General features: G+C 44.3%; 1 protein-coding gene across 1 annotated transcript; it reads right to left on the reverse strand.

The window, feature by feature from the left end:
• Window positions 1-330: 330 nt before the first annotated feature.
• Window positions 331-27,844, reverse strand: FBP1 (fructose-bisphosphatase 1). The gene is made up of 7 exons (XM_043453671.1): window positions 27,525-27,844; window positions 16,645-16,807; window positions 13,420-13,512; window positions 6,650-6,790; window positions 3,512-3,649; window positions 2,368-2,487; window positions 331-775 (listed from the first exon to the last, which is right to left on the reverse strand). The coding sequence occupies exons 1-7, from the start codon at window positions 27,692-27,694 to the stop codon at window positions 584-586; spliced, it is 1,017 nt and encodes a 338-aa protein (XP_043309606.1). The 5' UTR covers window positions 27,695-27,844; the 3' UTR covers window positions 331-583.

Below are 27,844 nucleotides of genomic sequence, written 5' to 3' on the forward strand. Positions count from 1 at the left end.
GTGGCTCAGCTGGTAAAGAATCTACCTGCAATCCAGGAGACCTGGGTCGACTCCTTGATTGGGAAGATCCCCTGCAGATGGGAAAGGCCACCCACTCCAGTATTCTGGCCTGGAGATTTCCATGGACTGTATAGTCCACGGGATCACAAAGAGTCGGACATGACTGAGCAAATTTCACTTCACTTTACTCGGTCCTCTATCTCATAATCTGTGAAATGGGTTATTCATAGTACCTAATTCATAAAGTCATTGTGAAGATTAAATGAGTTATCTAATGTTATAGGCATTAGCTATTATTATTACTATTATTTAGCACAAAACAATTAAGACTTTTTTTAAGAAAAAGGAAGAATATGTTTATTTCTTCTCTGTCCACTCAGAATATATCTTGACCATCTGTAGCATTATTGATTTAGCATTTTGGTTAGGTAGTGCATTACAGAGCATTTGATGGTGAAAACAGTTATACTTTTTACTTCTATGACTAGGAATGTATGGTGAACAGTTGGAATGTGGTAACACTATGTGAGATAAAAGGTCCAAATAAAAGGCAATTCCATTTGGTGTGGGCAAGGCCCGCTCTTCATTTGGCAGCGTGCTTCTTATTTATCTCCAGGAACTCAGTCACATCTTCAGGAGACCCCAAGATGATGGGCGCCCTCTGATGGATGTCAGTGGGAATGATGTCCAGCACAGCTTCCTTCCCGGTGGTAGCCATTCCTCCTGCCTTCTCTATGACATAGGCCATGGGGTTACACTCATACAGTAGTCTCAGCTGGAAAACAAGAGCAGCATGCTCACACCAGAACATATTACACAGAAAAGAAATTTGTTCCTTAGCAAAGTAGTGCAGAGGCGATCCAAGGTAACTGATACTTTCCCTTACCTTCCGTGAGGTTGTAAAAGCTCCCCCATGAGGTTGTGTCTAAGACTGAATGGTTAATTTAATCATTTGGTTAAGTTAAGCCATCCATCAAGAGCCAGCAATAGATTGCCTGATGCATGTGAGGCAGACCACCTGGACTCAGGACTGAATGACATTTTGGCAGAAACGATGGTTCCCTTCTCTTTATAGCCCAGAGACTGGACCTAATGAGTGATTCTGTGTGTGTTTTGGATGGACCTTTGCCTATTCTAAAAGCATTTAAAGTCCATGGCAGTGTCTGGCTGCAGACATCTGGAAAGCAGACAGGCTCCTCCAAACAGTATAATATTGTTTGCAACTCTGTACACATTCCTTTTACAATTCTCCTAAGGCTCGAGGGTTGGGATTTAGTATGCTATACATCTTGGCATTTACTTTTAAATATTAACTTTTTTATTGTATGCATTTTCATGCAGTCTGCCTACTGAGTAGACAGCTTTTTGCAGGTGTTTCCTGACTCTATTTCCATACAGGTGTCAGGGTCAGATCTGCAAAACTGAAAATAAAAGGGGGCAGGGGAGGGACCTCAATATTTAAAGAACAGTTTTTTGAGGCATTAGAGAAAAGTGCTATAAAGCAGGCTAATCACATAGGTTGGGATTTCAGAGGGGGCTATGACAAGAGTGGTGTTTTAAGTAAATAAGAACATCCTTAGTAAACTGGACGCCACATGCCATAAACAGAGATCTGATCGTATCTGAAGTACATCAATTTATAACTATCTTATGGGGATTGTTGTTCCTTCTCTCATATTAACAAAAGTGCAGGGGTGGGGGGCGGCGGTGGAAACAAAAGGACACTACTTGAGAAGCAAACACACTGACCCTCTGTGTAGGAGAAAAGTGGGACATCCTTTCACTAGCATGAGCAAGCACAGCCCATCCCATGGCTTCCAGGAAGCCTGTGGGCATAAGACCAATGCATCAGTAACAGCTCACCTGAAAGCTCTAGGTGTCCCCAGAGATTCTTTCCTTCTATAGAAAGGTATCATTTTCCAAGCAGCAAATGTCAGCTCACTAAGTTATTTCAATTTTCTGCCTTTTGAAAAAGCAATCAAAGAAAACCTCTGTGTGGGATACATATATGATTTGCTGCCTTGGTAATGATGTTGGACTGTTTCATTTTACTTTATGAATGGAATTCATTTTGTCCAAGCCAAACCACACACCCACTGGAAGCACTAACAGCTTCAGTCCCCTCTGACCATAACCTCTTTACTTATCTTTAGCAACAGAAGGGCTCTTGAGAGATCGTTTTTGCCTGATACCACCTGACATTATCCAGGACAGCCTTTAATCTAGAAAAGAATATGCCATAGACATCCTTTGCACCCTACTGCAGAGCATAACAACTTCCATGACCCTTCTTTCTTCCTCAGTCAAATCCCCTAGGCTGCAAATGAAATCTACCGCTGCTCCACCACTCTTAGGGGATTTATTTACCTTTCCATTGGGGCTTTTCTTGTTAGCTGGATACATAAAGATCCCTCCGTAGACTAGGGTGCGGTGTACATCGGCTACCATGGAGCCCACGTACCTGGCTCCATAGGGGGCTGAGTTGTCCTATAAGGTGAAGACCAGCAATAATTAGGGTTATAGAAAAGAGAGTTTTCTTTCTGTCCTCTATGCTTATTTGATTCAGCAATCAAACAGAGCACCTTTTTTGAGGTGTGTATTTAGTGATGAAAATCTGTTCCCAAGAAGCAGAAAATGGGAATAATGGAGACAGCCTCTTACATCTCATAGTAGCTCAGCTTACCCAAGGAGGCCCCAAGGAGAATGGGGCTGATTCGGGCTCTGGGGTGGGGCAGGCATTTAGCAGGATCTGGCGGGAAGAAGGATTCTGTGGAGCTGAGCAGCAGGGACAAGGGTGAATTTTGCATCTCACAGGAGCAGGAACTGCTCAGGCAAAGGAGAAGCTGTCTGCCTTGGGCCTGGGGAGGAGCCTGGTGCCACTGGGGCAGAGGGCATCTCTAGGGAGAGGTGGAAGGAGAGATGATAAAGCAGGAGAGAGAGTCTGGGAGTCAGCTCCGAGGGCCCCACGTGCCATACTAATAGCATTTGAGCTTCCTCCTCAGAACACAGCAGCCTCTAGTGGTATCAAGCTAGAATAGGACAAAATTGGATTTCCCCACATAGGACCAGCCATTTCTTCTCTTCGTTTTCAGTGATTTGTAACCTCTTTAGAGAGCTATCACGATGGATGCTTAATCTAGAGACGACTGACAGAAATCCACCCAGTGCCATGGGGATGGGGCCTGGGGTGCAAGAATCATGTTTTTACCAACTGACATCACAGACCCCAGAAGTGAACATGTTTTATTGCCATGACGTCATTCACCTGGCTGACATGATTGTCCTGATTTTCTTCGGTCAAGAGGAAGTGACAAAGGGGTGATGTCCCAGGACGGGGTTTCCAGTCCCCAGTACCTGAGTAGGAACTTAACCATAGGGGTCAGTGCACAGTGGAGTTCACTTACTTCCGCCCCATCCCCCACCTTTCCTCTCTAGGGTAAATCATGAATCAACACATTTCTGCAAAGTCCAGGGGCCATCCCCACCACCACCACCCCCAGCCCCCACTTACTGGGGGGAACTTCTTCCTCTGGACATACTCGGTGAGGGCAGGATCAAAGTCCTTTGCATAGCCCTCATTGAGGCTGTAGATGCTCCCTTTCTTTTTGATCTTCACATCCCTGTCCACCAAGATGAACTCTCCAATGGCCTGTGAAACAGAAAGGAAAGTGGAGAGGTGAGGACGTCTCCTCCAGGCCTACAGGAAAGAGTCGCAGATCGGGTTGGGGGGATGGGGGGCTCGAGGCCTGAGGTCACACCTGTGCTTCAGCACATGCTTCAGTACAAAGAGCTTGGATTTTGTTTTTTCAACTGAGGTGCAATTGACATAACATCATGTTAGTCTCAGGTATACGACATAACACTTCCATATTTGTGTATGTTGTGAAATGATTACCAGCAAGGGAAATCCTTGGCCTAGGACAGGTGTGCCTTTGGTGGGAAAAAAAGATGGTGCAGGCTAGAGCTAGGATATCAGGAGAGGAGATGGGAACCCAGTGTTCATGGCTGCTCTTATCTTAGCTTTCCGGTTTTTGTTTCTGTCTTGATGTCATTTTCCCCGAGTACCCTGAGCTCACCAAATGTATAACTTCTGATGCCTTTGCTCACTGATCTGAAGACTGTTTCTCAGAACTCAAGCTTCTGCAAAGTCCCAGCACTAAGCTGATACCTTTAGGGCTTAGATTTCTCAATGTTAATGTTAAGTCACTTCAGTCATGTCTGACTCTTTGAGACTCTATGGACTGTAACCTTCCAGGCTCCTCTGTCCATAGGATTCTCCAAGCAAGAATACTGGAGTGGGTTGCCATTTTGGAGATTTGAATTTGGGAAGACAGTGTCACATCACTACTGGAGCTCTGGACTGTTTGGGGCTTCTACATGTCCCTGATAAGAGAGTGATTGAGGCTCTACCCATCTGAGAAGGAAGTTGCTCCAGAGAGAGGAGAGTTAAGAAGGGAGGCCCTGCCATGGACACATCTCTCCCCAGCCACTTATTCCCACAGCAACGCTTGGTTCCTGCCAATATGGAGCACATTGGAACTAGAGAGGAAGGGAGGGAGGGAGAGAGGAATGTAGGGAGAGAAAAGAGATGAGAATTAACAGTGGTCATTGAAAGGTACTGTTGTGAGTGATTCTTTTTTTTTTTCTTTATAATTTTTTGGTGAAAGTCTAGAAAATGAAGCCATTGCACAAATGCTCATGAAGCCATGCTTTGCAGACACCTCACCCTGGTACCTGGCCAGAGCATCCTACCCATGGAGGCGGTGAGTCTCTTGTACATGAAAAGAGACTGAAAAGCCTTTCATACTTTAAAGCTTGCTAGAGAGGCACATAAAGCTGTTGCAGTCTTCAGCAGAAACTGTCAGCCAAAATGAAATGAAAGCGCTATGCTGATCAGAGGCTCGCCCCCCACCCAACCCCTACTCCTCAGGCATGGGGAGCAGAGGCTTTGTCAGCGATGGGGAGGGGAGCCAGCAGGAAGGAGGGTAGCCAGCCTGCATGGTTCTTCCAAACACTGAGTGGCCATTAGGCGTGAGGACAGCAAGAGAGTAGGAAACACACAGAAACTTACTCCTGGACATAACGTCTGCAATCTTGAAACAAGAAGAGATTTAATGTTTCCATCAGTTCAAAGGTAATAGAGAAGTCACCAGAAGAATGTCTGGGGAAGAGGTAAATGCCCAGCAGGAGGATAAATTCACAAACATCAGTGATTTCGGAAACGGATCCCTGGGGTCAGTGTGAACTTTGCTCTGGGTCTGCCACTGTTTTCCCCTGAAATAACAGCCTTTGGAGGCTTGAACTAGTGCTGTTTCCCTACCCTTGTTTATTTGTTAAGTACCAGTATGCCAAGGAGCCAAAGGCCAGTTGTGCAACAGTGCAGGGGACAAAGGCAGCCTGAGTTCCAATTTCTACGATCTGCCACCCACAGACCCTGAGCCCCACCACCACCAGCAGCCTGCTCCTCACAGGATTCCAGCAGGCAAAGGTACCTAGTGTTCACTTTGTCAGCAAAATGCACCAAATAAATAAAGCGCATTAAATGTTATCTGAGGACATTTCTAAAACTGAAAGGTATTTATAAACTCAATTCTTTTTCCCTTGGGACACTGGACCAAAGGCATACCTACTGAAGATGATTCTATAGAGTCCATATCAAAGGTGAGTTTAATTGGGCAAAGTATTTAAAGAGAGTTCTTTGCCTGGTTTATCTGCTCTGTTAAAACTGTCATCTAACAGAGTAAATAAACAACCCCAATTAATAGACATATGGAAGAAATTATCCTCAAATTAAAATTGCTAATGAATATTTTTCATGGCACCTTGGGCTCCTCTTCATGAGGGAGTTTCCTCTATAAGGTAGACTAAGAAATTATCTTCATTTCCTTATTTTCACTTCCTCGAACTCATCAGAGTCTTTCAAAACCACAAGGGTTCACTGAAGGTTTGCATGCACTGAAGCTTGCATTTCATTTGATGTTGCAATGCACATCAAATGAATCTGGGAGCTAATTTTGAAGAAATGAGGTGGTCTACTGCTTCAGCTGGGATACCCATTCACCTCAGGAAAATAAACTGGTAATGGAGAGAGTGGGTGGCAAACAGACCATCTATGGGCCCCATCTGGTCTATAAACGTGCTTTAGTTGGCTAGCACAGTGTTTTACACATCCAGAAACCTAACATTTTCTAAAAATCCAGTGTTTCTTGAAACACTGGAAGCCATGGAAGAGTGAGCCGCTATTCCCAAGGAGTAACAACCACTGGACCTCCCCAGTTCCCTGCTGCCCCCCACTGCCCATCACAGCACCCGCCATCCTGTCCCAGCCACTCCACTCATTCGTGTGGCCTGCCCAGCCCAGCAGGCATCTGAGTTAGCTCAGTAATGTCCGCCCTAAAGAATTCATTGTGAAACAAAGACTCCCTCTTGTGCTCTGGACAGACACCATTTGTCACCTCAGTAATCTTCTTATGATGTACACATATGGTCTGTCCATCTCTCTACCCCGCTTCCCCACCCCATCATCTCTGTCCCTCCATGGGCCTCATCTTCCACCTTTAGGAATTGACTCCCACCGCCACACACACAGCAGACACTCACAGCCACCAGCCAAGCACCCAACTCCGCCGGCCACTCTGGGATCTCTCACCGGGTCCAGCATGAAGCAGTTGACTCCATTCGCCATGGCCAGGACCAACATGGTGGCACTGCCATAGAGCGCATAGCCAGCAGCCACCAGGTTCCGGCCTGGCTGCAGAGCGTCCTTCTCAGAAGGGTCATCTTTTGAAATCTAGGACAAAAAAGAAAACAAAACACATTTTTGTTTTGTTCTGTTTTGTGGTTCTTTTTGCAGTTCCTCCCTTAGCAAGATGCATTATCAAGGTACTCTCCTAATGAAATAGGGCATCTTCCTGGATGGGGGGGGGGGGCGGGCACAGGGGCAGGGAGGAGGGCTTCCTCCACACACCAGTCATATCCTGATTATATTACCACAGCGACCTTCCCACCAAAACCCAAATTTCCTGCATCTGGATCCATCTTTCCAATCTGAGTCCTCCTTCAATCTTACTAATTTGATATTCCTTCATTTCTCCATTATCACTCTCAAAAAAAGAGCATGCCTCCATGCCAGTGCCCTCTAATTTAATCTTATTACAGGCATCAATGTCTTTCCCTTGCCTACTCTATCTTTATTTAAGCAAATTAAAACTGGGCTGCACGGCTACCAGTCTGGCGAGGAAATCAATTTCCTGAGCTCCTGCCAGTTGTGGCACATACTCCAGTGAGCAACATGCTCCATAGTCACACAAAGAAATTCTCAGAAATACAGACACTGAGACTATCTCTCCAGGGTCATTACCATGCAGGACAATGCTCTCCATGTTTTTAACCATGACCCACAGTAAAAAATACATTTTATATCACAAACCAGCACCAATACAACTACAAAAATTTAACAAAACAATACTTACACTTAGAACATGACATCTACTCTAATCACCTTTGTTTTTCACTAAAAACACAGCCCACTGGGACAGTGCCTCAGTTTGTTCCCTAATACTAAGGAAAGGAACAACTTAAGGGCATGGCTCCTAAGCAGTGGTCACTAATAATTATCTTAACAACTGGCTTCTATGGTCCTCAAAACAGCCTCAAACAAATCTTTCTGCTTGAAAATTCTCTACTTGAATTTAAACAGAAATGAAAATGAGCAGTTTCTGCAAATTTCATTTATCCCTTCCCCAACCACAGATTCTAGGGCCTGAGAATAAATAAGGGAATTCACATCATGATACTGGAGATGGAGGTCACTTCAGCAAACACATTCCTGGTAATTTTTCCCATAACTTTTGAAAGTGTGGCCTGGAGACCATGTCCCTCAGAATCACTTGAGATGTTTATTTAAAATGCAATTCTGGGCCTGCAACCTAAACTTACTAAGTCAGATTTTCTAAGGTGGGCCCTGGGAATCCTCCTTTTACCATGCACCTTAGGTGACTCTCCCACTGAAGCTTAAGAACTACCCATATAAAAGGAAGAGTCACAAAAAACCACCTCTTTCATTTTTTTCTTGTATCTCCAAGCCTTGTGTTTAATAGATCTAGATCGCTGGTTGGTTGCTTGGCTGGATGGGTTGGGCCAAGTTATTTGATTTAGTTTGGTTTGTATTCACAGGGTAGTACAGTACAGCTAAACATGGACTAAACACAGTATCAAATATTTGAGTTGTTTTCTCAAACTCCAAATTTTGCCAGTGTACAACCTTAAAAGAGGAATCAATCCCCAGTGATATAGTGGAAAGAAAACAGGCAGGCTCTAAACATCTCCTGTATCATAACTACTTAGCCCTGCAAGTGTAGCACAAAGTAGAATAAAGTCAGTATGTAAACTGATAAGCTGACTGGAAGCCCCTAGAAGCTTGGAGTAGTTAGTTCTCTACCAAGAAAACTCCCTCAGAGAGACACCTCATCCAGAATCATCCATGTCTGCCTGTGGCACAAGGAAGAACAAACTTGGATTTCCCAGATGGTCCATTGGTTAAGAATCTGTCTGCCAATGAAGGGGCTTTGGGTTCAATTCCTGGTTCGGGAAGAGTCCATATACCTCGGAGCAACTAAGCCCATGTGCCACAAGAGAAATCATTGCAATGAGAAGCAAGAGCACCGCAAGTAGAGAGTAGCCTCTATTTGTTGCAACTAGAGAAAGCCCTCTTGCAACAATGAAGACCAAGCACAGCCAAAAATTTTTAAAAAAAATTTTTTTTTAAAAGAATGAACCACTTTTCCCCGAAATATTGTCACCAAATAATCTCAACCCTTCAACTTCCTTGCATGGAATAAGAAATGGTAACATTATCTATGATCCATATACTCAAAAGAAAGACAAAGTAATTCCATCTAGTCATAGAGTTGGAGGAATTCTTTTCTAGCCCAAACCCCTTTCTAATGCCCAACCTCCTCCAAACCCCCAACAATGAATGCCTTTGTTCAAAAAGAACCTATTACAGTCTCATGTGGATGTTCACAGACCAATGTGCATGAAGCTTGGCAAAAATTAGAAAGCCTCTGGACCCTACCTTTTTTTACTTATCACAGGCCACCACCTGCTGCAGGTATTGCTTTGTTTTAACCCATGCCACTCCATATGAAGCATGACAGACACCATGGATTCTGAAGACTTGAGGTGGTGGAGGAGAAAGTCAGGCAGAAGTGGTATGGGGCTGTCATGTCATCAGACAGTCCTCCCACAGAGGGACAACCCAACCCTCCCTAGAAGTTCTCACAGGGCATTTGGCAGCATCTCCAGTAACTCAGCCAATATTACTCACCACTGTACCAACCTAGTGCACAAAAAATATATATAAAACGAGGTCGCTGCTCTTAAGAAGGGGTATAATCTGGAGTGAACATCAGCTGATTTTGCCTCGCCAGAATGCTTCACTCTTCTGCTGACAACTGAACTTTAATCTTCCGTAAGATACCGTCGCCCTCACTCTTAGCTCCAATTGTGGGCACATGACCCTGACTTCACCAGTCAGATCACTGCATGCCTTAGGCCACAGTGACTGGTTGAGAGATGGACTCATGACTTAAGTCAAGCCAAGCAGGGCTGATGAGGTGAAATCCCTGTTGAAATTGTTGGAAAAGAGGTTTCCATCTTCTTTTACTTATTTATCTATTTATTTTTGGCTGTGATGGGTCTTCATTGCTACATGCAGGCTTTCTCTAGTTGCAACAAGTGGAGGCTACTCTTCTTTTGTGGTGCATGGGCATCTCATTGCAGTGGCTTCTCTCACTGATGAGCACAGGCTATAGGTGCATAGGCTTCAGTAGTTGCAGCATGTGGGCTCTGTGCAGTGGGCTCTAGGGCATCCGGGCTGTAGAGTACAGGCTAAGTAGTTGTGGTACATGGGCTTAGTTGCCCTGTACATGTGGAATCTTCTGGGACCAGGGATAGAACCCATGTCCCCTGTACTGGCAGGTGAATTCTTAACCACTGGACCATCAGGGAAGTCTAAGCTTTGCATCTTCTGTTTGAGACACTGAAAGGATTGAATGTGAGCCCAGACCTACTGGGAGCCATTCTTCTACCAGAAAGGAGGGAGCTACAGAGATAGAGATAAAGTGTCCTGTTATGTGAGTGTCTGAGTCCTTGAAAACAGCTATACTACCCAGTGGACTTTCTAGTTTACATACACAAATCATTTTCCTTTCCCTTCCCTCCTTCCTTTCTTTCCTTAAGTTGGTTTGAGCTGTGAAACTGTGTGTTGAATATTAATAGAAAAAACAAGCAATATTAATAGCTACCATTTATTGAGCATTTTTTATGTGTCAGGCACTATTTTTATTGCTATTATGCTTAATTTTTCTTCCCCTTATGGATAAGGAAACAAGAGATTATATTGCCCAAGGTCCCACAAATCTAGTAAGTGTCAATGTCAGGAAGCCATATTCCATATGGCTATGAAGTCTCTCTGTGTCCAGTTAAGCGAAGTGAATTGGATTCTGAAGCTGCTAGAGCACTTTTGAAACTCTGCTTTTAGTTGTGGGGACTGGATACTTTTAACAGATATTGAAAGTTAGAATGTATCCAACAGAGGGTAAGCACATTAGAGAGAGGTCAAAAAATCATCTCACATGAAAGATAATTAACTTAAGATTTAAAGGAAAGGGCTTTCCAGGTGGTGCTAGTGGTAAAGAACCCTCCTGCCAATACAGGAGACTTAAAGAGACTTGGGTTTGATCCCTGGGTCAGGAAAATCCCCTGGAAAAGGAAATGGCAACCCATTCCAGTATTCTTGCCTGGAGATTCCATGCGCAGAGGACCCTGATGGGCTACAGTCCATAGGGTCACAAAGAGTTGAACACAACTAAAGTGACTTTGCAAGCTTCAAAAGAAAGAGAGAGGAGGGCAAAAAAGCCATTTCCAAGCATGTAAAAGAATCTTATTTTCTAATGATACAAAAGGCCATTATGAGCAACAGGGAGGCAGATTTTGATTCAATATTTGGACAAACACTCATTCAACACCTCAGGAAAATTCTACCCCTTCTGGATGTCTCCAGCCAGAGGCAGGGTGACACTTCTGGAGGTGCCATGGCAGGAACTTCATAGAAACACTGGACCCCAGGCCCTAAGAGATCCCTTTGGAGCCTGTTTCCAGGCATCTTGTGGGCAAGACCAGCTCACTGTTGCCGGATTCCAGTTACCAACTGATGTTATGCCACTGAGTGGGTGCACCAGGGAGCTGAATTCCAGACCAGAACCAGCTCTGCAGAAAGCAGGAGAGGTCTCCTTTAAAACATCAGACGTTTCAGTATTTATGCCCTGTAAGTTTTCAAATGGCTTCAAACAATCAATAAGGCTTTTGAAAACTGAAATGACTTAAAGGCAATGTGACACTCGTCACCTCTCTCAGTCTTTATGAGAGTCACTTCAGGTTTATTGAGAAGAGTGTGGAGATGCATTGTTGAGTTGTTCTAGCATTTGTAATTCAAGCTGCTGTTGCAGGCTGTTTTTATTTTTTTTAGTTGATAGTATCGGTTTCCCAATTTTTTTTCCCTTAAAAGGGTCTTTATTAGGGGAGGGGAGTTGAGGCAGAAACTGGGGCTGGCAAATGTTAATGCTGCTTTAGCTTTGGTTGAGTCATTAACCAAAAGTCTACCTCTATATGAAGAATTTTGCTACAAAGGTCTCTTGCTATACTATAATATTTAGATCTGAAACCTTGCAGGTAAAATTACATGCCTGCATATCTATACCAAGAATGGAATATTTCATGGTATGACTTGAAAGATAGATTAACTCCTGCCTTTGTCTCTCTGGTATGAGTATTAGAACCTTCAATTACTTACACTGCCTCCCAGCTAAGACAAATGCAAAATTTATTTCAGTAACGAAAGAAAACTGTCCCATGGTGGTCCTACTTTCCATGTTTGAAAGGAGATTATATGCAATACTAGACAACAAGTCACTTTGAAAAGGAAAGCACAAATTGTGGTCTCAGTTCTTAAGTTATGGCCTCTATATCCCAGTATGGGGGAGTTGGAGGAACCTCGGAGGTCAGCTGAATTAGCCGCCTCGTCCATTAAGATGAAGAAAAGGGCTCAGCCTCAAAGGCATCTGTGAGGTTTTATTTCTAAAATAAACAAGAGGGCTGAAGACAAGATGACACATTTTAGATTTCATTGTGTTTTATGATGAACCCATGGGTATTCATCTATTTATCATTTGTCTGTATATTTGAACTCTCTTCCACCAACATCCAACCCCCAGCCCTCCATACACAGACTTAAAATAAAAGAAGGAAAGAGAGGCTTTAGAGGTAGAGTTCCTGCACAGGTCATGTGGGTAGAAGAGACACAGGGCAGAAATCTGGATCCCCATGCTGTACCAGTGTGCTTTCTGTAATTTATAGCAAAGGAGTTTAGGGTCAGCAAAATCCTCCCATAAACCAACAAATAGTAAATATTCTAGGCTTTACTGTCACAGTCCTTATCACAACCACTTAACCCTGCCTGTGTAGTGCAAAATCAGCCAAAGGCAACATGTAAACAAGGGAGCTGACCATATGCCATTAAAACTTTATTTATGGAGACTGAAAATTAAGTTTCATATAAATGTCATGGGTCTTGAAATATTATTCTTTAGATTTTCTTTTTAGCCATTCAAAAATGCCAAAGACTTATTTTTTGTTCACAGGCCATATCAATCAGGCAATGGGCTGGATTTGGCCAGGGAAACCATAGTTTGCAGACTTGATTTAGAAAATTTAAAGGACAGTTTTGATATAATCCCTATTGTTGTCACATTCTCACAATTCTCAATTCACATGGTTATCAGTTCTACAGCTATGCACCATCTCTTCCTACCTACCTCTTACTACATTTTCTTTTAACAACTTAATAGGTTTTCACTATGCAGTTAATGCTGGGAAAAGTCATAACTTGAGAAATAAGGGTTTTGTTTTGTTTTTCCTGGTGGCTCAGGTGCTAAAGAATCTGTCTATGATGTGGGAGACCTGTGTTTGATCCCTGGGTTGGGAAGATCCCCTGGAGAAAGAAATGGCTACTTACTCCAGTATTCTTGCCTAGAGATTTCCATGGACAGAGGAGTATGGCAGGCTGCAGTCCACAGGGTCACAAAGAGTTGGACGCAACTGAGTGACTAACACTTTCACTTTGGGGCTTCCCTGGTTACTCAGCTGGTAAAGAATCTGCCTGCAATGCAGGAGACCTCAGTTTGATTCCTGGATTGGAAAGATCCATTGAAAAAGGGATAGGCTACCCCCCAACTTCAAGCCTCATGGGGTTTCATGATGTACAGTCTGGTTGTGCCACCAACAGTGAAACAGGACTGGATGTTCAACCTTAACTCTACTTTTGATCCCAAACCACGTGCTCGATCCATTACATTTTACCTTTCTGTAGATGCCAAAGATGGTTCCAATGGACACAAGGCAGTCAATGTTGGATGATCCATCAAGGGGATCAAAACAGACCACATATTTACCCTGAACAAAAAAGAAAGAAAATATTAATACAACTTTGCTTTTAAAATGAATACATTGTAACAAAACAGAGAATATACACTAAGAGGTTAAAAGAAGGAATCTAAGGGAAAATTCAAGAAATGTGTTTATTTATACTCTGTCAGAGAAAGTATGAGATGGTACACAGAGTGAAAACAATAACAAACATATATCAAAAGATCATTAGGCAGAGAAACACAGAATAGGAGGCCTAGATTAAGGTGAGAAATACAAATATTAAATAATAATTTACTATATCATTGATTTGAATGAATCATCATTTTAGTTAGAGTTTCCTCTAACCAGTCAAGGAAGAAGAGAAACATGATTAGTCACTTCATTCTCTTTATTCATAAGGGAAATGTTAGTTGCTCAGTCATGTCTGACTCTTTGTGACCCCATGGACTGTAGCTTGCCAGGTTCCTCTATTCATCCATGGAATTCTCCAAGTAAGAATACTGGAGTGGGTACCCATTCCTTTCTCCAAGGGATCTTCCCGACCCAGGGATCGAAACCATGTCTTCTGCACTGCAGGCAGATTCTTTACTGTCTGAGCCACAAATGTAATAACTTATGTGAAATAAAGTCAACATTAAGGTCTACAAGAAAATTTTTTTTCTTTTTTTTTAATTAATTAATTTTTTTTTTTTTGTCATACATTGATATGAATCAGCCATAGATTTACACGTATTCCCCATCCTGATCCCCCCTCCCACCTCCCTCTCCACCCGATTCCTCTGGGTCTTCCCAGTGCACCAGGCCCAAAGCCACTTGTCTCAGCATCCCACCTGGGCTGGTGATCTGTTTCACCATAAATAGTATACATGCTGTTCTTTTGAAATATCCCACCCTCACATTCTCCCACAGAGTTCAAAAGTCTGTTCTGTATTTCTGTGTCTCTTTTTCCGTTTTAAGGTCTACAAGAAAATTTTTATGTAGTTCCTACAGATGACACTTGGGGTTACAGTACACAGAGTTCTCACCCATATTCCTATTATAATTTCCAAAGGAAATAACCCTCAACTGTAGTGGAACTACCAAAGATTTATTCTATGAACAGGATTTTCAGTGGTACTCTGGAGCTGATTGGTATTGGTTCTCAAGAGCCAATTATGCACATCTCTTCCCAACTCTATTTTCAGTGATGTCATGTTGATAACTTAAAATCAATTATGGGACACTATTTCAGTTTCAAGTGACAAGTGCTACAAATAAAAGATTTTTTTTTTTCTAATAGAGAGCCAGTTTACCAGCACACCACTGGAAATTTTCCCTCTCCAAGTTAGCCACTTTAATATGTGGTTTTTAAATTTTTGCATCAAATTAAGGCAATTTTCTGATTCCCTGGCTTCTTGCTCTTAACAAATCCTCCTGGCCAATGCAGGAGAAACTGTCATCAGGAAACCAGGAATATGCTGTATTTTAGGAATGACATAAAGCAATCAAATCAGATGTGACTCTCCACTCCTCTTATAAAGGTCAGATTGGATATCAGGCAGTATCTTTAAATTGACCTCCTGTTGCTTTTTTCTCATTATGCTCTTTCATGTCCTCAATTCATCTCAAACAGGGAAAGATAGTAAGCCATATAACTACATTTTTCCACTCAAAGGTATTATTAGTATTATATGATTGTTGTTCAATAAAACCTGAATATACCCTTTCATTCACTTTTTCAACAATAATCTATTGTTGATCCCCCACAATGCACCAGGTGTTGTGCCAGATGCTGGGATACAGAAAAGAATAGAAACTGCTCTCCGCCCTCAAGAAGCAATCACACTGGAATGGAGTGGGACCCTGTAGGGCTTTCTTAGGAGAGATCCTCTCCCCAACCCCATGTCCTCTGCCTGCCTTTTGTCTGTAGAAAAACACTTTGGCCAAAGAATAAATTTAATCATAGAAGTGAGAAAATGCTAAAACAAAGGAAAGCAATCAAGGAAGACCAACTAAACAAAGTCAAGAACCTTCAGTTCTCTCTTCTGAGCCATATCCTTTGAGCTGTTTTGCAGCTACTGAATCCCCCACCAGGTGGAAGAAGTTAACTACATGAAAACCAGACTCACCATTAAGCTTCCACAATTATTTTTAAGAACGAGCTTCAAGGAGACGGGAAGAAACTGACCCTGGAGTTGACGATTAGCTGTACTTAAAACAATCAAGATGACACTGATCAGACCACTACATGACCGATTTCAAGATGACTGTCAGAGCCGACTGTGCTGTTCTGCATACAGCCCCTTCCCTCTGCCTATAACCCCCTGAAACTCCCCTCTAAAAACTCTTGCCCCTAGATCAGCAGCAGGGAGTTTGTTCTTTGGGACATGAGTCCACCTTCTCCCCAAGATTACTGGTTTCCTCAATAAAGTTATCTTTCCTTCTAGCCAACACTTGTCTCTCAGTGGGCTTCCCTTGTGGCTCAGCTGGGAAAGAATCTGCCTGCAAGGCAGGAGACCTGGGTTCTATCCCTGGGTTGGGAAGATCTCCTGGAGAAGGGAAAGACTACCCACTCCAGTATTCTGGCCTAGAGAATTCAGGCCTAGTTCTCTGGCCCAGAAAACTACACAGTCCATGGGGTTGCAAAGAGTCGGACACGACTGAGCAACTTTCACTTTCACTTTTTGTCTCTCAGTATTTGATTCTTGAGCAACCTAAGTTTGGTAACAAGATTAATAAGATTCCAATGGATTCCAATGCATGAATCACTGATAGGAACTGCTAGCAGCTTAGATTGGCAGGAAGATTGGTTGTGAGGATTGGAAACCAGATGAATGGAGATGAAGCAAAGGATGTAGTTAACAGAAGAGAGACTTTGTAGAGCTTTGAACATGACAATGAAAAGAAGTGGAGATAAATATGAGTTATATTTGAGTCTCTCCTATGTATGAGCACATAGGAGAGATGATAACAGAATAGACTGATGAAAGTGTGGACAGGAGAGGACAGTTTGAGATACGGCAGTGAGGAGGAATCTGTGAAATGATGACTGGTGGTTCAGGAGGGATCTAAGGTGAGTCTTAAGAATCCTGCTTGGTTGAACAAGTGGAATCATTTATGAAGCCAGAAAGAAAAATGATTACATTAAAACCTTCAGTAGCATAGGAGCAGACCCACCCTTTTCTCAGGTTCTACTATTATGGCATGTTTATCTTCTTCTGAAACAAGAACACAGGTAGCAAAAGATGACTTTAACACATTAACAACCAGGTCATTGGAGAGGACATCCAGCTTCTTCACTTGATCTCCCGTCACATTGGTAGAGCCAGCAATTCCATAGCTAGAGGGAAAAAAAGCCACAAAAATATAAGCCATGAACACCAGAATGTTAGTGCATCTATAAAGTCACTAAAAGAGAGCATTTGGTAAGATTTAGAAGAAATGAAAGGAAACACATGGTTTGGGAGAAACAGAATGAGAAGGATGACCATCTATCTGGAGTGGCTTCTGGAAGGAAGGCAATATTGTCCAATATTCACCTGTCCAATGCCTAGCATAATAACCAGCACAGCTTTGTGGCTAAATTCATGTTTCTCAGCCTTTTTCTCATTATGGCCCTAAGGAGGCTTTTTTTTTCTCTAACACAATCCCCCATGAAAATTTAATATTACAGATAGAGTGTATCTGTTTATGCACTATATGTCCATATGCTTCATACCTAAAATGGCTGTTTTTTTCACCACCACCAATAACCAATTTTTACCCCTGAATGCATGAGTTAATGTACAATGAGTTAGGTGAGAGACAAAGCAAGCAAAGAAACCTTCTGTGTGGGAGGGAGACTGAGATGGGAACTAAGCCAAGGGATCTATGGTTTCATAGCTGACAAGATCCTAAAAGAAAATAAATATTGACAGATCCCACCACCTCACTTTATAGAGGAAGCTCACTCTAAGACACCTTCTGTAAGCTGGAGCAGCAGAGGTGAGAAGCTCACTTTGACTTCCAGGCCAGGCCCCTCCTGGTGGTACCTCACAACCTCCAGCAGGAGTCCTAGGGGCTGGAGGGAGTGGGAAGTCTGGAGTCCTTACTTTATCTTCAAGGTACCTGCAAATCAGTAATTGTGGAATTCCCAGAAACCAAATAGTTGGTCCAAAGTAGAGCTCAGTTTGTTAGAATGAGGGGAGAAAAGGGTTGTCATAGCCTGGGGTTGAATAGGAACAGTGAAAGGAGGGGAAATGTTTTTGAGGAAGGATGCACAGAACATGAGAAGAGGCTGGATGTGGAGAGGGAAAGAGTAAGAGCATTGAAGATAATGCCAAACAGCTGGGAGTGGGTGTTAAGGGGCACCTTGGCTGAGATTGCTGGGAGCACTTGTCTGGGGACTGACTGTCATGGTATTCACTGCTTCAACTCCTGAAGATGCATTTTCTCTACACATAACTTGGAAGTCTCTGGCTGGCCAAAACTGAGCCAGCACCCAAATGGCTCATCTGGCCTGACTCTCTACAGGAAGTAACTCCATTTATCACCGAGCCCATTCTCCAGTGTCATCTCTTTCAGCCTCATTCTCCCGCCCACCTGGAAACATCATCTCATCCCTCCAGCCCTCCTCTGAGCCCTTTTCTTTTCATTATGTCACTCCTATTTCATGAATGAAAGACCAAGGGATCTATCAGAGTTGCAGCTGAGATTTTGCTTCTCCTTCCACACACTCTCTTTCTCATTTCAACTGTGAGGCTGATGTTGATGAAGAAGGAAGGCAGTCAAATTCTGGGTTGAACTGGGGCCTGGCTGGACCCAACCCCTCAGTGGCCTCCATCTCCCTCAACGGCCCTACCGGCACCAATTGGCTCTCCTTCCTAGCCTGACATTTCCCCCATTAAAATCATCACTAATTCAAAAGGGCAAACAGCATTGATGGAAAAGAATATGGGCTTCCTGACAGAGACCTGGCTCAGCCCTCAGCTCTAAAAGCCCCTTGCTTTCTCTGAGCTCTCCTTTTCATTCATGAACATGGAGGGCAATGATGCCTCATGGGGCTGTTGGAGAATTACACACATCGCATATACACAAAGGGTTTAGCACAGCCCTTGACTCTCAATGTTAAATCAATCCCTTGTTTGCCCACTAAAGGCAGCACTCATTAAGAATCTGCAGTACTAAGGGAGAGTTCTCAAGATCCCCCTTGCTTCATCCATCATTGTGTTGCCATGATTGTTTAACTTTTAATTTCATGAGGATGAGGACAGAGGGGTATGTTTTCCCCCACTGTGTCCCAGCTTCCATCACATAGTAGGCCCTCAAGCAATACTTGCTAAAAGTATCCACTGAAGAGAACAGAAACTCCAGCCTGAAAAATGAGTGTAGGAATCAATAGACTTCAAGGTCACTCCACAGCCTAGAGTGTGGAGGAAGCCTCTGGCACAGTCCCCAGAAGGACTAGCCTATGGGGACAGCTCCAGGGAGGCCTGGGGGGCTGGGACAGGTCGATGAGCCACCGAGGCAAGCGTGGGAAATACCTACTTTCCACGTACCACCTGCTCAGGCACCTGGCTCAGTGTGATGGGTGAAGAGCAGTCAGACCTCAGCCCTCTCACCCAAAATCTTCCCAGAGGCCTGTGTGAGTGATTATTTATTCTGCAAATATTTTTTGTCCCCACTGTACTGAGTGTTGGGGATACAGTGCTAAACAAGGTGCCATTCAGCATCTAACCCTCATGGAGCTTAGTGAGTGAGGAAAACAAGAAATCAATACGTACTTCTGAATGAATAAGACAATGTCAGAAAATGACAGGTGCTTTCATTTTAATAAAAGGAAACAAGGTGCTGGGGGACGGCTGGGCAAGGATCAAGATGATCAAGGAAGATCTCACTGCAAGGGAGCAATTCCAGCTGAAGGATACTTCGGATGTTTTACAAAATGAAGCTATGACAAAGCCCTAAGAGAGTCCAAATAAGCCAGCCAGTAATGATTCCAAAGAACAGCTCTGGGTTAGTAATTTATCCAAAGGAACAAAGACTTTGTTTTTCACATATTTCCAAATGGGAGGGGTTGCTCTGTGCACATTTATACAAGTAATTTTTTAAACCTCCAAGTCTTTCCCATGCTGTGGGTTACAAGAGGCTGTAGTCAGCCTCAGGGCAGCTGGCTCATCTAGCTGGGACCACCAGCCAGGTTCCACATTGTTATTCTAGGGTCATAAGGTGGCTCCAGCCCTGGGGTCACACCTCCTCTCATGCGGAGTCAGGTGGGGCCATATAACAGCTGCAGGATGAACACTGTGGGGGACACTCACCACACCAGAACCAGAACCCAAATGGCCATCTTCATGGCCAAACCATGCAGACCTCTGTGATGGCCCTGCCTCCCTGCCTGGACAGGTGGTCACCTCTCCATCCTCCTCTTTACCCCTGTGGAGGCTCCCTCCTCTGTTCTAACCAGAAAGATCCTTCCCCATCTTTCCTCCAGTTGCCTGTGAAGCATAAAAAAAATGAAAAGAGATTATTCTGGGCCCCTTAAAGTCAAGATTCAGGCATCTTGTAGGAGGGTTTCCCTTAGTGAGACCTTCTGTTAGGAAGGTCTTCAAGAAGGATCAGGAAAGTGACTCTAAGGTAGAAACAGGCTTCAGAATGAAGAATTCCAATGAATGAAGAATTCCTGCCATCTCAGTAGTGACGATATCTGAGTTAATACCCCCATCACCTTGGTTTCTGTATGGTGCACCTTAGCGCGTGAAGTCAGGAGAAGGCAATGGCAACCCACTCCAGTACTCTTGCCTGGAAAATCCCATGGGCCGAGGAGCCTGGTAGGCTGCAGTCCATGGGGTCGCGAAGAGTTGGACACGACTGAGAGACTTCACTTTCACTTTTCACTTTCATGCATTGGAAAAGGAAATGGCAGCCCACTCCAGTGTTGTTGCCTGGAGAATCCCAGGGACGGCGGAGCCTGGTGGGCTGCCGTCTATGGGGTCACACAGAGTCGGACACGACTGAAGTGACTTAGCAGCAGCAGCAGCAGCAGCACATGAAGTTAGCTTTATCTCACACGGCCCTGCATCATCCTGCCCAGGAATGACGAGCCAGGACTAAGCAAATGCTCAGTCAGGCTTCCCCCAAGATGCCTCATGAGGGTTCCCCAGAAGGGAAGCAAGACCTGGACAGTACATATTCTATGGATCAATGAAAAGTCGGAAGCAGGAAAGGCTTCTGCAACTTTTTTTTTTTTCTTTTTTTACTTTTTGGCCACACCCCCCTGGCATATGGGATCTTAGTTCCCCAACAGGGATGGAACCCAAATCCCTTGCATTAGAAGTGCAGAGTCTTCCCTGGACCGCCAGGGAAGTCCCAAGGCTTCTGCAACTTTGACAGAAGAAAAAGACCCTAAGAAAATCCTCAAGGAACTAATAAGCTGAAGAACAGAGTTTATTTTCTTCATAAGTTTTCAGAAAATCCTTTAGAAACATGCTGCTGCTGTTTAGTTGCTAAGTCGTGTCTTTGTGACCCCATGGACTATAGCCCGCCAGGCTGCTCTGTCCATGGGGATTCTCCAGGCAAGAATACTAGAGTGGGTTGCCATTTCCTTCTCCAGGGGGATCTTCCCTATCTAGGGATCAAACCCGGGTCTCCTGCTTGGCAGGTGGATTCTTTACCACTGAGCCACCTGGGAAGCTCCTTAAAAGCAATACTCTTCTGCATTTTGATCAGTCATCATTCCATCAAAGGTCCCAAAGGACAGAGCCTTCACTATATAACCTGAAGGCCACAGGCAGCAGCAGCAGGGAAAAGCAACAGCATCATGGACTTTCCTCCATAAGCTGGGACTCTAGACCATGAGGGTTCAAATCCCAGCTCTGCCACATGCTGAACAATTCTGTGTCAATCTCTTAGCATCTCTGATCTTTGGTAAAATCGGAATTTAGTGTATCTATGGCACAGTATGTGGAGAAGGAGTGTAAATGGGTTGACCTCAGTAAAGGACTTAGAACAGAGACTGGCACCAAGGAAGTCAGCAGAAAACAGAATCCCACCCGTAATACCCCTCAGCAGGAATACAACCCTGCTGAGAAGCACCAGAGGGACCTGGGCTCAAATTCTGCCTTTTCCTCTTGCTAATCACATGATTTCCATCAGGTTGTCTCAGCTCCCTGATTGTTCATTTCTAGGCTTTGTAAGGATGAGGACTAACCCACGTGATGCACCTGGTTCACAGAGGCCAATAGCAGCCATCACCGTTCTTAATGGAGCCCCATGTGCGGTGCTGTGTCTGCCTGTTCCACAGGAATCAACTAAAGTACCCGTTGGCTGATGAGGGGGAGGGGAAACTACTTCTGAACCAGTTTTGCAGGCAGCTTCTGGGAAGACAGCCAATGCAGAACAGTGTCACAGATAACTAAGCAAAAGAAAGTGCTCAAAGTTCACATTTGACTAACCGGGACTATTATTTCATTTGAGACGCTTATGACATGTCACCTCAATTTTATTCATATTAGTTGGCCCTGCAGCCCAAGTTGTTCAGGGTGGCACAGCATTCTGTCAAGGTTTATGTCCCTGTGACTGTTCATTTTTAAATCCCTGGAGACACAAAAGTTCTCTGAGTTTGAGAAGAAAAAACTCTCTGGAGTTTGGGAAGAAAAATCTAACTTGAGAAGCTGCTGTCTGTAATATCTCTCTCTTTTTTTTGGCTACACCATGCAGCAGGTAATATCTCTTCCTTTACACTTACTATATAAACCTCACTGAAAATGTGAAACAGCTATAAGTCACTTTAATTCACATGGTGGGAAACTCTTTAGAAGGATAGGTTCATTTGACCAGTGTTTTTAAATCCTTAGAAATTTGGACTAAATATTAGTATGTTTTTCTTTTTTCAAATTTGCATACAGTTTCTAGAGCTGTTTTACAGCCATAAAGTCTATGATTACTGATGGTCTGGGAAAGTCTCCTTTAACATTCCTGAAGCACCTCCCTAGATACAAGGACCGGAGTCAGGGCCACACTTACAGAACTTTCGATGACTTCCTTGATTTGCTAACTAACTAGACCTTTTCCTTCTGAGGTCAGCATGACCATGTAAAGTTCTTGAGTTAGCATGTACCAGAGCCAAGAGGGAAGAGCTCATCTTCACAAGAAAAAGGGAGGCAGATTATTATTTAATCCTTATCGCTAAAGCTGAAGGTAACCAGACTTGTTGATTGATTCTGAAGTAAATGACCAACCATTCATCCAACCCAGAACATCCAAAGGTCAGATCAGAAATACAGTCCACCCTGGGTATCCTGGGGTTTGCATCCACAAATTTCCACCTGTGGTTAATTGAACCCAAGATTACCTAGGGCAGACTGTACTCAGACATTTTATCTAAGGGACTTGAGCATCCATGGATTTTGGTAGCTGTGGGGTGTCATGGAACCAATCCCCCGTGGACAGCTAGGGACAACTGTACTTTGAAGAAGAGGTGCCAAGCAGAGCAGCTTCAAAGGCTGCAAACCCCAGTGTTGGCTTAAGTTCATGCCAGCCCAAAATGTGCTCATAGGATGGTATCAAATCCTCACAGAAATTAACAGCAGAGCCACCAATCTGAGCCCAGCTCCATCTATCTCCAAAATATGCTCTTAAAGCCCCCCATGTTGCTGTTCTGCTAAATCAGGTCCTGGTTTTCTTCTCTGCCTATCTCAGGGTGAATGTGTCAAAACCCAGAGGCCTAATCTTAAGTCACTTCTTCATACCCAAATTCCAGACTGTCGCCACTAACTGCAGGCTGGACATCTCCAATAGGATGCCCCTCTCACACCTCAAGTTCAGCATCTCCATAATGTTGGAATCATCTTCCTAGCTTTCTCTAGCCTCTAAAACTCAGCCCCTCCCTTGGAATTCTGGTTTTATTTTCACTGTTTTGTTTTTTAACATCACACCCCTGGTCTCAGTTGCTAGGATCTGCTCTTTGAGAACCTCCCTCACTGTCCTTCTCCCCTAGCCCCCATCCAGACTTCTCCCAGGTCCCCCCATCTCCTCTAATCCTCTAGCTCTGAATCCTGCTGGTTTTCCATGTCTTCACTTTCCCTCTTCTAACTCTGTACTTCCACTCATAGCTGCCCCAGATGAATCTCCAGTCATGCCTCTGCCCCACTCAAAAACCTGTAACTCTCCCCTTTGGTCACCCCCTCAAAAATAAAGTATTCACCCTTACCACATAATGTTCCCCCAATGCACCCACAATTTAACATCCACAAATGATCCATCACTACATTATATGAAGGGCTCCAGGTTTCAGTCAAACCAAATAAGCACCTTTTCCAGAAATATCTTCCTAACTTGTACCTCTCTTACACAGCAGCCCAGCCATCAGGCCCTATGACCAGCTTTGCCTGCCCACTACAAATGCCCATCTTGATGGGCCACCATCTTTCACATCCACATATTTTTGCCAACTATACAAAAGTTATCTTTCAGAATCTCTATTGCTGGGACTTTCCTGGTGGTTCAGGGGTTAAGACTCTGTGCTCCCAATGCAAAGGGCCCAGGTTGGATCCCTGGTCAGGGAACTAGATCCCTCATTCTGAAAAGAAGACCCCCGCAGGTAGGAACCAAGATCCCAAGTGCTGCAGCTAAGCCTGGAATCATCTTCCTACCTTTCTCCAGCCTCTAAAACTCAGCTTATGTGGCCAAATAAATCTCTTTTGAAAAGATTCTCTATTGTATTCTAACTGTATACATGTAATATTTTCCCTAAAGCATAAGCTCTGTATCTTTCTCATCTCTCAGTAACTTCTAGAACTTAGAGAGAGAGAGAGCTCCAGGCTCTATGTTTAAACTCCTGATCTGTCCCTGATGAGGAGTCAGGGCTGACCTCCATTAACTGGTCCCACAAGGTTCTTGCAAGTCTGCAATCATCTTGTCCCTCTGGCTAGATGCCCTACTAGGGCAAGTCAGCAGCACTAACAAGTTATTTGCAGGTACGCTAGCCTTTTCATCCAGGATATCAAAGCCTATAATAAGCATAATTTGGAGCCCAAGTTGAGGTCTTATCTTATTGCCCCTTCCCCAACTACATATGATACAGAGACAATCAAACTTACTTTCCCACGGGAGTATTGAATGTGCAGGTTCTACTCTTTCTCTGTCAGCCATCCACATGACCATGTGGAATGCCCATTTCATGGGTACAATGCTCTCTGAAATAGTGAAAGACCAGTGACATGCCCAAATATATGGGAAATGTCAAATAGCTCATGATCCGGCTGTTCAGAGGAACACTGTGTGTGCTAAGTCACTTCAGTTGTGTCCAGCTCTTTTCAAACTTATGAACTATAGCCTGTGCTGGGCTCCTCTGTCCATGGGGTCCTTCAGGCAAAAATACTGAAGTGGGTTGCCATGCCCTCCTCCAAGGGGTCTTCCTGACCCAGGGATCGAACCTGGTTTTCTAAAGTCTCCTGCATTGACAGGCAAGTTCTTTACCACTAGTGCCACCTGGGAAGCCCTAGTGAATACTATGCAACAGTTAAAAGGGAGGAGGTGAATTTACATGTCCTGACATTGGAGGATGCTCATTATATAGAGTTGAATAAAGAAAGTAAACTGCAGAAAGGCATGTCAAGTGTGATCCCATTTTGTTTGCTGTTTACAAATAGTCACATGGAAATGCTTATCCATGTATAAATTTATATGAATACAGAGAAGTATCTAGTAAAAAAAGGAACCCCGTAAATTATGAATAGTGGATACCCCAGGGATAAAGGTGGGTCTCACTTTTCCCTTTGTGTTCTTCTGAGTGGTTTGAATTTTTGTTGAGTAACATATAAAGGGTTTCCCTGGTGACTCAGATGGAAAGGATCTGCCTGCAATGCAAGAGACCCAAGTTCAATATCTGGGTCAGGAAGATCCCCTGGAGGAAGGCACAGCAACCCACTCCAGTATTCTTGCCTTGGAAATTTCATGGACAGTACAGTCCATGGGGTTGCAAAGAGCTGGACACAACTGAATGACTAACACACACACACACACACAACATATAAAGGAATTTATAACTATAGCAAAAACTATTTTCTAACCTAGTGCTTACAGGTGTCTAGTTTAAAAAATATACACAATTCATACAGCCAAAATTGGCACCCTTTGTCCAGGTTCTACTAATATCCCACTACCTATGGTCCCACTATCTGAGGTTACTTGTAAGGTGGGAAAAAAAGAAGTGAAGCCACTCAGTCATGTCCGACTCTTTGCGACCCCATGGACTGTAGCCTGCCAGGCTCCTCTGTCCATGGAATTTTCCAGGCAAGAGTACTGGAGTGGGTTGTCATTTCCTTCAGAGGATCTTCCTGACCCAGGGATCGAACCCAGGTCTCCCTCACTGCAGGCAGACGCTTTACCATCTGAGCCACCAGGGAAGCCCTAAGGGGGGAAAGATGCACCCCAAAGCAGATCTTGTGTTTCTGAGTCTCTTTGGGTTGTGAAAGAATGCTGACACATTTTAAAATAATACAAAAATGACAAGCACTCTTTTTTAAAAGAGTAGGAAATCCTATGGATAGAGGAGCCTGGTGGGCTACAGTGCATGGGGTCGCAAAGAATCGGACATGACTGAGTTACTTTCATTTCCCTTCATTTTTTAAATAAGCCCCCCCCCCACTGGTTTTCAAAGTCAGATAAAGCTGTGAGGACACTTTTACTTACTGTACGTTATGTTTAAAGTAAGAATTTAATTGAATGTGTTTCCTAAAGCAAAGTCTCCTTAGACATGTATTAAGAAGGTCCATAGGTGAAATAGTAATGGAGACACCACCTTCCTAACATACTTCCCAATCTCTTTCCCATCAGGGCCCAACTTTGCTTGACATCTGCAAATAAATGATGATAATCTCTTTCCTTAAGAGTCAGCTTGGATAGATTGGGAGTTTGGGATTGACATGTACACACTTATATTTAAAATAAATAACCAATAAGGACCTATTGTATAGCACAGGGGACTCTGCCAATACTCTGTAATAACCTAAACGGGAAAATTTTTTGAAAAAGATACATGTATATGTACAACTGAATCACTTTACTGTACAACTGAAACTAGCAGAACATAGTTAACCAACTATACTTCAATATAAGACAAAAAAAATTTTTTAAGTTAGTTCTACCAGTCCAAACTGTAAAACCAAAGATGAAGAACTGACAAGAGAAGGAATCCAGGTTTCAGGGGTTGGGCTTTTTCAGATCAGCTATGAGCACTGTGTACAATGCTTATGAAGTGCTCCTAAGTTTGAGAAATACTAGGAAGGAGTATGAGCAATCTGAAAACTCAAGTATCCTTCAGTTAAAGTGAGGACCAGTCTAAACATAAAATACTTGTGCACACCAGAATAAACCAAAGGGTATTTGTCTTAGTAACATAAAAGCCTCACAAGAAGGTACCCCCTGAATCCCTGCGTCCTGTCATTCCTTTGCTACGCACAATGTGATCTGCAGACCAGCAGCCCTGCCACCACAGAACTTAGAAATCCAGCATCTCAAGCCCCACCCCGACCTTCTGCAGCCCCATGTACACCAGCACTGAAGCCCTGAAGACACTAAATCCTTCAGGCTTCCTCCCAGCCTCCTCCCAACCCGGCTTCCCCGCTGCTGCTTAACAAGACTTGTTCAGCGTCAAGGAGATACTCAATTAGAAACCTGACCTGGGACCCCCAATTTCAAAGGGAGTGAAAGCAAAAGGTTAGAAAAATGGAAAGGGAGGCATGGGGACCAGGACTTTCCCATTTGAGGCTAGGGTTGGGTGTGGTGGGCAGGCCAGGTGCCCATGGGGCCAGTCGGTTTCACCAGGAGGAGGCCGAGAGAGGTGCCAAGGCTGCTCAGCCCAGGGGCGCCGGTTGCAGGGTGGAGGCAAGTGTGGACTGTGCGACAGGCGCCCCAGGTGGGCGCCCACAAGCTTAAGGGAGGGGGGAACCAGGGCTTGAGTGTGGTTTGAGCTTCTGCAGGGGCGCTACCAGAGAGCCAGTGTGGGTATCCCAGCTATCGGAGAGAAAGGGGACTCGGCCAGGGTGGTGGCTGGGGGGTACAGAGGCCTGACTCACAGGTGCGCGATGCCCGCCTTGCGCACGGCCGTGGAGATGGCTTTGACCGCGGTGCACAGCGAGTTGAGCAGTTGGGTCATCTCGCCCGTGCCGCGGGCCTTCCTGCCCTCTTCCATGACGAAGCGGGTCAGGGTGACGATATTGGTGTCGAAGGCCGCCTGGTCCGTCATGCTGGGGCCCGGTTGCGGCTCGCTGGGCGACAGGTGCGGGCGGCGGGACGCGGTGGGACGCGGGCGCTGCACAGAGTCTCAGCGCGGCGGCTCCGGAGCGGGCCGGGTTCCAGTCCCGGGGGCCGGGTAGGCTATAGGCGCGGGTCACCG

Source organism: Cervus canadensis, chromosome 30 (assembly GCF_019320065.1).
Source record: "Cervus canadensis isolate Bull #8, Minnesota chromosome 30, ASM1932006v1, whole genome shotgun sequence".
NCBI classification, from domain to species: Eukaryota; Metazoa; Chordata; class Mammalia; order Artiodactyla; family Cervidae; genus Cervus; species Cervus canadensis.